The 15,650-nt window shown below is 40.9% G+C and overlaps 1 protein-coding gene across 1 annotated transcript; it reads left to right on the forward strand.

Moving 5' to 3' along the window:
• Positions 1–1,192: 1,192 nt before the first annotated feature.
• LOC117498491 (homeobox protein OTX2-like) lies at positions 1,193–3,763 on the forward strand. The gene is made up of 3 exons (XM_034150631.1): positions 1,193–1,462; positions 1,710–1,861; positions 2,317–3,763. The coding sequence occupies exons 1-3, from the start codon at positions 1,366–1,368 to the stop codon at positions 2,941–2,943; spliced, it is 876 nt and encodes a 291-aa protein (XP_034006522.1). The 5' UTR covers positions 1,193–1,365; the 3' UTR covers positions 2,944–3,763.
• The last annotated feature ends 11,887 nt before the right edge of the window (positions 3,764–15,650 follow it).

A 15,650-nucleotide genomic window follows, 5' to 3' on the forward strand; every position in this document is an offset into this window, starting at 1 on the left:
GCATATGGAATATAGACTAATTAGCTATTACTAACAAAGAAAATATTAAGGCCTATTAGACAGTGTTAGACACAGTTTTGTGATCGCTTAGGCATAGTTCAAACATTGGCCTATCCTTTAATGATGAGCTATGTAATAATCAAAATATATTTAGCAAATCGACTTTATATTGCATTATCAGGTAGGTTGTAGTACATTAATTAACATTAATTTGTCATATAAATATTTAATCTCCCATAATATATTTGTATAATATTCTAAAATAATTATTCATTCTATTTGATTTTCTTCTTTATATAATATATACATTCAGAATATTGCTCGAAATATCCCTACATCGTTTGTGGTCATTGTAAAATATGTATAATACAAAAAAAAGAAGTTTGAATTAAAAGGTTGCAGACTACAGTAAAATGTTTATTTTAACAAAATCGTGGGCCATCTCCTTGTTTGTTTAGATTAAGATTAAGTGCTCCTCTCTAATCAACACTTTTAGATAGTCTCACCTTCCAAATCTAATTACCGGGAGCAATTCATTAGGAAAGGAGGGGGAATCGCCGCGAGTGGTGTCAATAATATATGTCAGAAATCAGTTCAGGGAATGCCTCCGTGTTTCTAATTATTTGCGAAAGTTGTCCTTCGTATTTTAATTTCGTTACATTTGAATGTACAAGGGTTTTAGTGGAAACAAACAATGGGCCTTGAGATATAGAAATGAAGATGCTCCGTTGTATTTGAATGAGCGCTCAGTTTGCAGTATTGCCTTCTTTGTTTGTTCCCTAAAGTCTTTTGTTATCAGCATTACTTATCGGTCAACAGTGGGCTTTGTTTCTGCAAATGGCCCCCCAATCAGCTGTCTATTTAGCTTCGCCTAACCTGTGGGTATATGCTAATTGAGAGCCCGGTTGGGGCCCAGCGAGTGTGCGCATTTTAACGACAATGTTTTGTTTTGGTGGTACTAGGAGAGGAGTGTGTTTGGGGGGTAGTGGTGGTAAGGGGGCGGGGTTATATAGTAGCAGTTAGTGTGTGTGTGGTGGTGGGGGGTGATGGCGTAAACGCCTGTCAGCCAGACAGAGCATCCTCAGTCCAGCAGGGGACAGCTGGGGGTCTCTACTCGGCTTTAAGAGCCCATCGAGCGCGAGGACGCCCACTTCTTTAAACCACCTCGGTGCGTAAAGGCTGCGCGCAAAATTCCGCGGACACAGAGACGTATCTAACCGACCTTAAACACGCTCCTGTTTTGTGTTCCTGCTCCAGGTTGGACGAAGTGAAAGACCAAACGGAGACGCGAGAGGATTAAAACATTATTTCCTGCTCTATTTTTATTATTTATTTTACATTTTGCCCAATCGCCCGGCTGCCAGCATGATGTCCTATCTGAAGCAGCCGCCGTATACGGTGAACGGACTCAGTTTATCTGCCTCAGGAGTGGACCTGCTGCACCCTTCAGTGGGATACCACGGTAATAACCCAGTAGAAATATACCTAAATGTATAACATATTATTCAGTTGTTGTTTTTTTAAACTAAATAGTTATTTGCATTTTAGAGACAGTTTGTATTATTGAGATGAGTGATGGATTCCTAATGTAATTACCGTGGACTGTTGGAGTATCCAAACATCGTGTTACACAATTGTGTATTTCGTATTCTTTGAATGTTTGGTAAGGTTATTTCGCGTCTTTAATTTGACCCTCTTCTTGCTAACAGGACAACCTCGCAAGCAGAGGAGGGAGAGGACGACATTTACGCGGGCCCAGCTCGACCTGCTGGAGAATCTGTTCAACAAGACCCGGTACCCTGACATCTTCATGAGAGAGGAGATGGCCTTAAAAATCAACCTGCCCGAATCCAGAGTGCAGGTGAGACCCCAACAATACTGCAGTCTATTAATGGCAGGTCGATAATGTTCAGTGAGAGGCGCTACACTTCAAGTGTCCTCCTCTTCAGTGCTGGAGAAGTGCTTGATAACGGTCTCTCCTTGAGGCGATAATTTCTCTTTGTATGTATTTAATTCATATTTTTGGTAATTGCTACTAACTGTGAGTAATGATTTAAGAAGGGAGTTTCATTGTCAAAGTGTAAAGCCTGTAAGACAGTAGAAACTTGTGAATATCGTTTTGGAAAAATTACATGGCTACATTATTTCTGGGATGTATGTAGCTATTCATTTGAACGTGGCCTCATTGATTACTTGAATGTAATTACAGTTTTCAGTGTACCATACCACAGGATTGTGGAGTATATTTGACCTGGAATAGAGAAATGGTGTTGTTTTTTTATAGCTAAATTAAATAATTGAATTGTTGTATTCCAGGTATGGTTCAAAAACCGACGGGCCAAACATCGTCAACAGGCCCAGCAAACCCAGAGCGGAGCGCAGAACAAGGCAGTGACCAAGCCGGTGAAGAAGAAGAGCTCTCCGGTGAGGGAGGCCAGCTCAGAGAGCGGAGCCAGCGGGCAGTTCACGCCGCCGCCGAGCACCTCCCTCCCGGCTGTGAGCAGCAGCGCGGCCCCGGTGTCTATCTGGAGCCCGGCCTCCATCTCCCCGCTCTCCGACCCGCTGTCTACCTCAGCGTCCTCCTGCATGCAGCGCTCTTACCCCATGGCCTACAGCCAGGCGTCGGGCTACAACCAGGGCTACACGGGCTCCTCGTCCTACTTCACCGGGATGGACTGCGGCTCCTACCTCTCGCCTATGCACCACCAGCTCGCCGCCGCGGGCTCCACCATGAGCCCCATGTCCAGCAACGGGGTTTCCGGCCACCTGAGCAACGCGTCGTCCCTCTCCACGTCGGCGTACGGCGCGGCGGGGCTCGGCTTCAGCGGAGCCGCAGACTGCCTGGACTATAAGGACCAAACGGCCTCCTCATGGAAGCTCAATTTCAACGCAGACTGTTTGGATTACAAAGACCAGGCAGCGTGGAAGTTCCAAGTGTTGTGAGAGGACACATTCCACAAGCTGGAGACTATTCAGGCGAATTAAAAACCCCGGGGTTGGGAGCAGCAAGTCGTTATTCACCCCCAACACCACCACACACCCCCCACCCCCCATCACAGGCCCCAACGTCTACCTCGGGCAGAGCAGAACAGGACTGCCAGCCGGTTGTCTCACTTGTTGGGTTAACTTATTGAACATTCAGACTGACTTCTCCCCAACTTTGATCAAGGACACGGAACAAATGTGTTGACCAAAAGGAAAAAAAGGATCAAAAGATGGTTGAGATGGAGGAATAATAAGTCAGGGTTTTTTCTAAGCTCTTTAAAGACTCCCCTCTCTTGTCTTTTTTTTATTTTGTTGGCACGCTGAAGGGCCCCTTTGATCAAAGCGTTGTGCATGAGTGTGTGTTGTAGAGAGTGTGTGAGAGAGAGAGCAGCTCTGACATGAACCTGGATGCACTATTAATTTATGAGAAATATGTTTAAAACTAGTTATAAGAGACAATCAGTCCGTTTGCGTGTGCTCATAAATGTCCCATATGTGTTTCTTTTAATTGTTTTTTTCCCCATGTGTTAGATTTCTTTAAAAAAAAAATGGTGATTCTTTGTACTACCTGTATGCAATTTTTTCTCGCGTTTCCCAGCTGTGAATTTGGTAGATTTATCCCCATGTCTCGAGTGTTAAATGATAAATTATTATGAGGAGATATTAGTTAAATGAAAGGGGAAGTGCAGCAAATCAAACCAGCAGCGAGCAAGGTCCATCTGAGCTGTACTGCTACGTGAAGGCCACAAACACGAAAAAATAATAAAGATCACTTGACCTGACACAAATCCAACTAAATGTTCTGTGTTTTTCTCTTTGTATCACTGGTTTCTACACACAACACACCACAACACGACAGCAAACCATATGAATCAATCTCATTTCACCAACAATCACAGTTTTTGGTTTGGCGTAAAACGTAAATGAAGTGTCTTCATAGTGCCAAATGTCATCCCTGTGATGGTCCCCAACATAACATTATAATTGGCCTACTTTAAAAAGTATTTATTCTAAGTCACTAGAGTCCGGGCCTGATTTCTGTCCAGGCAGGGAGGAATGTGAATTATGTGAGAGCTGCGTTAATCCCGTCTCATAAAGAGGATAATCCAACATTTTTATTGACGGCTGCTCTTTGGTGCAGGGCGCAACGCTGGCCAGTTCACACGCAGAGATGTGAAATGAGCTCTGCAGCTCAAGAGTGGAGCAAACACGAGTTTAAATAGTTATACAGCAAAGAAAAACAGCAGAAAAGTGGACATAGAGGCAAACAAACGCCCAATATCTGATCCATATAAAGTGGGTAACACTTAATTTTCTCAAAAATAAATACATTTGAGAGAAGCAATGATAAGGTTCAGTTTAAACTTTATTTATCAAGTAAATTATAAACGCATCATTCCGCTTTAAATGTTTGCTTTTTTCCATCTCAATCAAAATCAATGTCACACATCTGTTGCAGGGATTGTTAGTGCTGCATGTATTTAATAGGACACAAAGCCAAAAAGTCTTCGGGGTTTGAAGGAGAGAGAGTTTGAGGGTGAGCAGGTCCGGGGGCTCGTGCATGGATTAAAGAAGAAGAAGGCTCGTGCTATCGGCCTAATTAGGATGTGACGAGATGTCAGAAAGCTTCTAATAATTCTGCCGTGACTCTGCTGCAGTTGAAGTGCTTTGTTGTCTATTTGACCCCCAATTAGCACCAAATGACACACACAATTACAGAGCGACAAACAATACTCTAACAAATATTATTGTGGGCTATATGTAGTTTGTTGTTGATGATTGTTGATAGGCCTACATTATTTTAAAATAGATAATATTGTTCTAAATGGTTAAATAAGGATTTGGAGTTGGCACAAGCCTTTATATCACGTTGAAATTGGCAACCTAAAACCATGACCTAAATAAAAAGAACACTGAGACAAACACAATCATTAAAAAAAAACGTGTGTTGTTGAGAGAGAAAACTAAAAATAACAATCTCAGCAATATTGGCCATATTGGTGAGATATTTTGTCGAACCCATAGTTCTATAAAAGGTCCTTTCCTTGAGTCCATAAATATTATTAGAGTTCTTACATTGTACTCGTGACTGGGAAACGTCACACAATCACACTTTCTGGTAATAATCCTGAACTGTAGGCCTACAAATATTCCCAGTTTCAACAGGTTCGATAATGTCAGCAGAGAGCAGTAAGTCAGTGTTCGTGCAGCAGGGGGACCGGGGCCCCCGAGTATCCATTCGGTTTTAATTAAGCACAAGCGGCCATATGGGTCAGGCAGACGCGCAATGCATTAATCCTCTCATCGCATTTGAGGATGTTAAACAAAAAAAATAGCCTCGGAAGCTTCTTCTTCTTCTTGGCGTTTTGTCGACCGTCGCCCTGAGGCAGGGCTTCCCCCAAACGGCACGACTTCAGCGGGCCGGGGATCTCCAGGCTTCCCCGCTGGAGGAGAGGGGATCCGACCGGCCGAGGGGTGCCTCGATCCGGCTCCACAGCGGCGGTGCACCGGCCTTAAAAATACTAAGACTTTACTAATTATTTATCAGTCAGAAAACAGTAACATTAACCGGAAAATACTGATAATTTAAATATGACACATTACAACTACTGTATTATTGACATTAGGACTGTGTATAGGGCATGTGTCCAACGTATCAAATTTGATATATTCTTTCTCCTGGATTGTATCTGAGATATCGAGAGGCTTTTTAACGGCCCAATGCAAGACTGTATATTGCATAATTATACACACTGGTCATTAGTGTATTATTATGTGACCTAAAATCAAAATTACACAAAGATATGTCAAGATTAGCTTTTTTGAAAGAGGAATAAAGGGTCTACCATCATTATTGCATTTTACAATATTGCTATTGATGATTGGCTAAACCATATCTATAGGTTTTGATGTAAATAATACACATAATAATATCTATATGAAACTAATATGAAATGAAATGATAGTTATTCTCTGGAATATTCATGATTGTATCTATCTATTATCACATGTGAAACCAATATTTGTTTTTATACAAATACTCATAGATCCTTTTTTTTCTTACTTATTTTGACACTAACTCACAATTACGTTACTTATGTCAAATTAGCAAATGAATAGAATCATGATAGCCTTTTAACCAGTCATGTCTGAAAAGTTTCACCTGTTTTGCATCTGAATCAAAATAAATCCACATTAGTAATGGGTGACTTAGATGTGAAAATATTTCAGATTGGCTTTGTATCAGCTTTTGAAAAACCATATCACACATCCGGTTTTGCATCTCTTTGTGTAGTCAGTTTATGGATTGATTGTTTTTTGAGGCGGACCAGTATAACAGGCCCATTGGGGAACAAGCCAATATGTCAATTATTGTCTGGAGAGATGGAAAGCATGACAAAAACCTCAGGAAACATTTATGATGAACAATTGATGATTTAAACAAGACTATCAGAGTTGATTTAAATAGGCTATGCGGTTATCAGCTGTACAATGTCCCTGACAGGCATATGACTCTGTTTTTATAAGAAGAGAGAATTAGTGAAAGTACTGGGGCAACAATCCCGCATATTTGAATACAGTAACCGCCACTTGGTAATGGACCTGATTTCTCCATGGCAGCTGCGTAAAATAAGCACAAGATGAACGGAGATAAACGGCCAATTTGTTGGTGAGAATATAACTGAAGACTATTGTTATGCATAAGTATGTGTCCTACATTCCCAGAGAGACGACGTCTATCACATATCAGCACAGCACTGCATACATAATTCATCTGCAACAACAACAGTTATGGGATCTAATTTAAATGAATGAAACAATAGTGTTTCTGTACTCCTGTCAGACTGGCGGTTGAGGAATATGGTAAATGGTTCAAAGTACCCAGCCGTAACTCTTTATGACCTTCCCTATCTGTGTTAAGCCATGTAATATGAAGAGTGATTTAATCTCTTGGATTACACAATTTGATGAGATTATTTTCAATTCTATCAGATGCACACGCTAAATGTTGCCATGTGATGTTTTAATGGGACTTTAAAGCGGCACAAAATGTTCTTTTAATTGGAATTCAGGAATGCCACAGGGTTGTTGATAAAGGAAGCGCTTGCTCAAAGAGAACAGAAATGTAAAACATTGTTTTTTACATTTGGAAATTGTTCCTTGAAGAAGAGAAACTGAGCTGACAAACAGAAACAAAGCTCCGGGGGAAAGTGTTCCTGGAGCTGTTTAAACTGTAAATGTATAAAAAGCTCAGCAGGGGATGGATAAGTGTTTAGATTGTGTACGTAAGTAAAATACAATGCAGAACTATAAAATCTCAGCATTAAAATGTACATTATTATCAGTTCAGTACTATAAATAAACACATGTTCGGCAAAAAAATGTCCCATATGACTGGAATATTATACATATTAAATTGTTTACTGTTGCATCAATGCTTAAGTAACAATTTGATGTTGTAGCTGGTACATTTGAGTTTGTAGTTTAGTCCAGTGAACCCAACAAAAGGTCCCAAGATACATTTGAGGGGTCAGTAGATGAAGAGAGAAAAACTTCTGCTACACAAATCTGTATTCTTTTTATGAATCTTGTGTGATCTTTGCCTTTTGTTGGTAAAATATTGGATCATTTTATAATTTTAGGCCCCAGACATATATTTAAATGCCACAATCTATATATATATATATTTTTTAAAAGTCCTATGACTTTATTTTTTCAAAAGCTTATCATGTTTGTTTTTATGTAAAATGATTTATGGGAGTATAAAGAAGCATACAAAGATAATAGTCAAGTAAAATACAAGTATGTGGTAAATGTACTTAGTTACAGTCCACCACTGGCGGTACTTACAGTAGTACAACATTTAGGTGATTTATTTTTCAATTTGATACGCTGTATTATACATTTAATATTTGTTTTGGGGAGACCATTGCATGTTGCTTAAGGTCATCAAACAGAACACAAGTGATGCTGCATTAAACCAAAGGGAATCATGAAACTGTTGTCAACATCAACTATATTAGATTAAAAACACGGTCGACAACGTGAGTCTACAATTCACTGTACCAGATTTAACAGGCGCACATTCAGTTTGGTGCTAATGTGCATTAAATAATGATCACAGGGCAGAGTTGTTTTTTTATAAGGCTTGTTCAGCTCTTTTTCCTTTATGATGGAAATTGCTGTAGATGTTTGTACTGACTGGACCTCCTCAGTGCTTCTCCAATAATAATAGCTTATTTCGCTTTCTGTTGATGCTATTTTTGTAACACTACCATGGCACACTGCATCGTGTTTTTTTTTAAATTTTACAAGATAAAATGATCAAGAGCGTTCATTTATGGCTTTTTTCTGTGAGAGCATGTGAATATCATGTAAGTCCATTCAAAATCAATTAAATGCTGTTCTTGTATTCATCTTTTTGAGTGGAAAGAATCCCCTCAATAGATTCCACGATGAGCACGGTCTTGCTCTAAAATCATAAAACTGTATCAGATTTTTATGATAATCTTTAGATAAATCTCTCTAAATAGTAACTCAATTTATGTGGAATTAACTGAATTTCAAGACTTGAGCCGGTTATGAATGTATGCAAAAAACCCATAGTGAAACGTTAAACTAAAAGACTTTACAGCGGTGCTAGGATTTGAGCTACACCATATGGCCAGAGTTACACATGAGACACAATATTAATAATGCTGAGATATTGTCATTTGAGGAAATCGCTTGCAGTAAAACACACATATGTTGTAGACACGCACACACACGCCAACACAAAGCAGAAAGCTGATTACAGGTTTAAAGAAAATCCAGCATATGTAAAAAATAATAATATGAATAGCCGTCAAAGAATTAGTGCTTTACATAAAGTTAATGCCTAGTTAATGTTTCTTTCTCTCTTTTTTTTTTCCAAAGAATCCATTTAGCCTGAGGACCACACGACCCTGGATTATGTCGACAGTGGACATCCAGCCAACAAAGCACTCCTGCCCTTATGAGAACAGACCATTAGCAGGGGGGAAAAAAAACATAAATCTCCTTATAAAAGCAAACGGGAGATGTTGTAATAACAGATTACATGCATTTAATGGCCAAATTTACATCCATAAGCTCAAGCTAAAAGCATTTGACGCAAACAGATGCTTAAGCGAAGCTTTGTCGAGGAAGCTATAGGACAGCGAGAAGTGGGGAACTGTAGGTAGCTATAATGATATGAAATTAAAACACCTGTACTGTAAGTGATCAGAAACATGTGCCTTGTGAGTCTGAAGCTTTCTATCTGGTTTTGCTCATACGACATGTCTTCCACCACAAGAGATTGTCAATCAAAGCATTTAACTCGAACACACTGTTCCAAATGTAACATCACAAGTGGATCAATTTAAAATCTCAAATTTGAGCCAGTTCATAACATTGTACAATTTAATCCAAAAAGGAAGGCCACTTGATGATATGAACAAAGTGGACTTAGCTGCACCGGATAGCTTATGCCGGTCATGTTAACAGCTAAACGTGCTAATGGAAGCTATGCATTTAGGCTAAATATCAGCCTACAAATGGACATATCGTCAGGTTTCAGGATTGGTTTTAATAAATGTCTACGGATTTGTGAGTTTTTGAGACTGAAATGAATTCCAGACGATCAAGGTTGCTCTATCTCTACTAGCAAAGATATATACATACTAAACAGATTTTCCCTTAGAATGAACAAAATAACATCTTAACTCAAGTTCCCCTATAGCTTTTTTCTGGAGCTTTTGAATACATTCCAACTATATCTTCAGTTCTTCTTTAGAGGATAGAGTTTGTAAACAATAATAACAGACTTTCACACTTACAAATCTGAAATAATATCCACTTTACCCCAACACGGGCCATAATCTAACCAAACCGATGCCTTGCTATCTAATGTAGCCTTTTGACAAAGTCTGATACAGTATATATTCAGATACAAAACGACGAGAATACCTCAAATTCAGGTCACATCCGGACCAACAGCCCACCAAGTGCACAACTTGTTAAACACGCACTGCGCTCAACTGCCAAACCTCTCCTCTCCTGCAGTTACAATACAGAGGGTCAAAGGTCAAGGGGCCTCTCGTTGCTTGTCTGAAAACCATACAGTGTGGAGAATGTCACGAAACAGCATACGATGCTTTTCAAGCCATCTTTATTGCAATTGCTGACAACTAGGACGTGATAAAGATATATCACTGCTGCACAGGACAGGAAAGGCCTGATAATTGCACATTTCCACAGCATCATTGACCTTCCTCCTTCCTCCGTCTCCATGGGGGCAGATGGAGAGGTCGTACAGTAGAGGAGGATGGATGCAGAGTTTGTCGACAGATGCCTCTCTCCCTGCCCCGCCTCGCCCCGCCTCGCCCCGGCCCACCTGTTAAGGGCAGCGCGAGCTCCTGGAGGCGAGCGTGTCTGTTGCGGACGTACGCCGGGAGGAGGTGGCTGGGGAGGGGCGGCCTGGAAACGCTGGCACGTGCTTCCCTGTGGAGAATCTTCCCCCAGTCACAGATCCAGTAACAGGGCCTGTGTGTTGCATTAGGTATGGCTGAATGAGCACAGGTGTCCCTATGTGCTTCCTCTCCCCTGTGGTGGTATAAAGCAGAATGTGGAGCAAGCATTGATGTGTTTATGGGTTTGTGGATCAATCATATGTGTGTGAGCGTATTAGTGTGTGTATTTAGGGGAGCAGGAGGAGTGTGCCCACTCTGCACCCCCACAGCCGCCACACGCCTGGCCACCTGCTCTGGGATTAGAGAGCATGTGGATTACACGCGTCACAATGGAGATACACAAACACAAATATGCCCTCGGCCAACAAAGGACACACACACACACACCGGACAGACTCATCGCTAATCGCTCTTAGCATCTTCAATATTTTCATAGTTTGGGAATGAATGACTCTGGACGGAGCACACGACATGGCAGATTATATTTATGTTGACTGATGCTTTTAGAAGCAACTTTTTACTGCGTGTTTAATATAGACTGTTATAACTTCTTGCACCATTCACTGGACTTGTTTCATTGGGTTTTCACATGTGAGCCTTTGAGTGAGTGTGTGTGTGTGTGTGCGTGCGTGTGTGTGTGTGTTTGTGACCCACAACAGATCTGCTGTCCTACTTTTCAACCATATAAACACAGTGACGTCAACACGGAGAAACCAACAAGCGTTCCTCGGCTAGGAAGGTCCTCAAAACAGAACGTCACCACTAACAACAACAGCATGGACAACATAAAGCCAAACAACAACAACAACTCTCATTCACAACAACTATTGGCATTTCTTGTTTCTTGTTATTTAAAGGCCATGGGCTTTCAGTTACAACCAAAAGGGTCTCCACTTAAAGATGACTCAAATAGCCCTTTCTTTGAGAAGAATAGTGGACACAGGAGAAGCATGATCACGCATTTATTTGGTTAAAGTCAGTGTTGTGTTGAGGAACACACTTTTTAAAATATAGACCCTAATTATTTCAGTCATTCTGTAACATTATGGTGTAGAGGTAAACCTGTTGAGATGTCCCCACAATAATTAAAAGGGTAATTCCATCCATTATACATGTCAGAATCAATTAGCTAGACACAGGGCTCAAGAGGGCCTGTTAAAGCACGCTATAAGGATTTCTTTTGGCTTTTCGGGGCTAGACAACGGGATACCTCAACCCATGCAGCATCAGCTTTAAAGGAATACTTTGCCCAAAAATGACCATTTGTATATCAACTGCTAACCTTAAATGCCTAACAACGATAATCCCCAAAACGGAACAATTCTTGACTCAATTAATGTAACGGTGGCGTGTTTAACAACAGCGGGACTATATCAAAACATCCTTTTTTTTAAACTTGCGCAAATCTTGTGAACTCGCAGTGTAATTTCATTTATCTTGTCATATGCTCACTACTTCCCAAACACATGTCATTTCAGTATAACCTTACGATTACAAAAACATTTAGATAAACAGTCTCACTACTCATCCATGAGAGTTCTGTTTTTGCAAACTTTGGGGGGTGAAATATTCCTTGAACCATTCTTTTTAGATCTGTGTTTTACAGGCTCTTTTAAACCTTATTCAAACCTTAATTCGATCAATGAAATAAAAAAAAGTCATGTCAAAAATGTAATCAAACAACGCAATGGTAATCAACTGGGGAAATAAATGTATATTATAATAAAGGTAAACAACAGAACTAATTTCAACGTAAATACAATATTTGTCAATCTAACATTTCATATAAATTACAAAAAGGTTATGTTAAAAGTTCTCAAAACCCTGACGCACAGCCACACATGTAACCAATAGCACTGAGTGTGTTCAAGGAACATTTTCCAAACCTTTGACCTTGTACACTTGTTAGGTAACAAGTGGGTTAAGTGTTCCTAACACTTGTTGTGTAAGAGGCCTCGAGTGTTTAAGTCATGGTTGTGTGTTGGAGGGAAGATCTCCTGCCACCGTCTTCCCCCTCTCCATCACCTCCTTTTGCCCCACGGGGTCGGTGGGTTTGTTTTGCTAATGACCCCATCCCGTTATGACCTCATTCAGTTTGCGCTCAGTAATTGGTGGCACACTGACACACTGCGGTGACGGGGGAGGGGCTCACGAGCCTAGGGGGGCCGATCCCATTGTAAACATTCCTCCCTGACAAATAAGGTATTGTTATTGATGATTAAAATGCAATGAGGGGTGCCGTGTGTGTGGGTGTGTGTGTGTGTGTGTGTGTGTGTGTGTGGTGTGTGTGTGTGTGTGTGTGTGTGTGTGTGTGTGTGTGTGTGTGTGTGTGTATGTGTGTGTGTGTGTGTGTGTGTGTGTGTGTGTGTGTGTGTGTGTGGCAGGGAAAAGGATAATGTAGGTGATGAATGATGATGACAAGAGAGGTGTTACCACAGATTGCCTTCAGTAATGAAGAGAACTAATGATGACAGTATATCTGGTTGTTGTGCTCTGTTAATGATGATACTTTTCACACCTTCTCTTTTCTTTGCGGCCGCTTGTCTGTTGTAGCCTAAGATCTACTTCATAATCTGAAGCTCCTGCAAGTACTTTGATTCTTCACATCTTTTCCCGTTTTGAGCTAAATCCTCCCAGTTGTTGCTGTGGATCAAACTATTTGAGGTTGGTCTTGAGGTGAATGTTTTCCCATCTTCTGACCCCAAGTCTGTGCAGGTAAATGAGACCGTATAGTAGATCACTGACTGCTTCTTCCCCAAGGTCCACAACAACTCTTATCTTGAATTGAACAAAGGCCCCACTGGCACAGATGAAATGATGATGTATTTCTTTGTTGAGCTCTTGAGGACAGAGACCTAAATGGCAGGAAAAGTGGTCCGCACTTTTTGAGATTGCTGTTATTGCATTTGGAAGGTCAGTGACAGTCGGTGTAAAAAATAAAGATGTCTTCCTTAGGTTCAAGGCCCCTTCCAGGAGGGTATATGTTTAAATAAATGCATCAAGGATGGACTACAGAGCTTCTTCTGAATGGGCATCATATATACAAAGTTACCAAGGCTGGAATCAAACCGGGGACTGTAACCACTCCAAGGTATCAAGGTTCCCCAGGTATTGCCATTTTAAATAAAGTAAAATATCACAATTCTACCGCTGCACAATGAGAACATCTAAATATGCTGCACTAATGTGGTGGTTGTAGTTATTATCTATGACAGAAGGGAATGAATTCCTCTCTCAGGCTCCTCCACCTCTTTTCCCAAACTTTCATTTGACTCATTCGATCACACACGGAGGCCTCTCTTGCATGGATGAAAGGTAAACTATTAGACTCGTAATATGGCACAAAATTATATCCTCAAGGTCTCTCTGTGTGTGTGTATGCGGGTTCTGTGTGTGTGTGTGTGTGTGTGTGTGTGTGTGTGTGTATGTGTGTGTGTGTGTGTGTGTGTGTGTGTGTGTGTGTGTGTGTGTGTGTGTGTGTGTGTGTGTGTGTGTGTGTGTGTGCGCTAAAGCGTTAAATGGTTTCATGTCTTGTGTGAGAAATGCCCGGGGTCATTCATGGGTTTTTCTAATGTGTCTGTCTACACGACATTATTCAAATGAATTCAAGGGGAAGAGTATCAGTGTGTGTGTGTGTGTGTGTGTGTGTGTGTGTGTGTGTGTGTTCATACATTCCACTGGGGAAATGCACCATCAATTTGACATCAAAAAGGTCACATGATAGCCATCAGTGTTAATTATCATCCACTGTGTAATATGTAATTGCTGACATTAGTACCATTAATTATGGAGCAGTTATTCCTTAATTAGCATGTATTAAGGGTTCTTTGGGTATTTGCATGGGCTATGTCAGGTTAACAAAATGTGCTGCTGGTGTAACATTGTGTTTGTCATGCAGGTAAGCGCCACTCTTAAAGCTACACCAACAAAAACAACAAAGAACAAGGGATGAAAGTGTTTCTCCTTGTGTCTGGTTATAACTGAAAAACAAAAACACATGCACACACATGTGCCCACGTAGGAAAACAAATACCACATCTTGTTTTTTCTTTACTTTTAGTGGGTGGCAGCAAAAGTCATATCTGCAAGCTCCCCCCTCTCCTCCTCCCCTGCTCATCTCTCCCCTCCTCTCCCCTCTTCCTCATCCCACTATCACATCGGACAGGGTCTACTTATAGTACCACGCCAGAGAGCAGAGAATGGGGAGAGAAAGGGTATTATGACAGCGAGGAGAGAAAAGAGAGGGAGCGAGAGAAAAGAAGGGCAGACAGGGTATTATGAGGGAGAGGGATGAGAGCAGTGAAGGCATTTGGAGTCTTTATTCGCCTTCCTAAGCCACGGGCTCCGCTCCCAATCCGATTGGTCGATACGGCCAGCCATGTAAATGAAATGCAAAGCAGAGAGACCCTGACTTCTCTTTGCCAATTTATGGGGCCCTTTCTCTCTTCCTCTGCCGATGGCTTCCCTCTTTTATCAGTCTGTCTTTCTCTCAACGTGACGCCTTTTCTTCCTCAGTATCACAGCCTGCCGCCTTCCACCTCTGATTCTTCCTCTCCCTCCCTCTCTCTCTGGAAGATAATGATTTGCCTTTTATTCTGTAAGAGCTGAACTCTGCACTTCTCTAATGTTTAGCTCCAAGGATTTAATCCATGCTATTTCATTTCCTGGGAAACTCCAGTGGTGATTAAGCATATGCTCTTTTGCATGTGTTTGTGTGTGTGCAAATGCATATAAATATGTCTCCTCACGCTCTTTGCAAAATGCTGGATTTGAGGCCATTAGAGGTTGTTTGCTCCTCACTTGGAGTTTTCTTCGGCTCTATAAGAGTTATCATGACAAACAACTCTTCCTACGTTAAGAAAGCATAGCATATTGTATTTTTGCCATTATACATGCTCTAAAAAGACAGAACACAACTACTAAGCTGTTTGCAAAGCTAATCAAACTGAATGTTACACTTATTTTCCAGTTACATGCAGTTACTACTCTGACTGGCATTTCCTTTAATGCGTCAAAATATGGAAAAATGTAACTTATTCACGTCAAAATCAAATCAGATTTTCTCCACAAGTGATCAGTGCAAACACCGCCTCCTTTCCTCGTTCTACAACCACTCTTCTTGAAAATGTTGGCGGTGTTATATAAGAGTTTATTCAAAAACATAATATCCAAGTCTTTTATAGTAGGTGTGTT

Source organism: Trematomus bernacchii, unplaced genomic scaffold, assembly GCF_902827165.1.
Source record: "Trematomus bernacchii unplaced genomic scaffold, fTreBer1.1, whole genome shotgun sequence".
In the NCBI taxonomy this organism is placed as follows: domain Eukaryota; kingdom Metazoa; phylum Chordata; class Actinopteri; order Perciformes; family Nototheniidae; genus Trematomus; species Trematomus bernacchii.

What these genes read in the sequence shown, in the direction of transcription:
- LOC117498491 (XM_034150631.1), top strand. Translation starts at nt 1,366, where the DNA reads ATGATGTCCTATCTGAAGCAGCCGCCGTATACGGTGAACGGACTCAGT. An exon ending in CCCTTCAGTGGGATACCACG is followed by an intron (nt 1,463 to 1,709) that starts GTAATAACCCAG and finishes TCTTGCTAACAG; the next exon opens with GACAACCTCGCAAGCAGAGG. An exon ending in TGCCCGAATCCAGAGTGCAG is followed by an intron (nt 1,862 to 2,316) that starts GTGAGACCCCAA and finishes GTTGTATTCCAG; the next exon opens with GTATGGTTCAAAAACCGACG.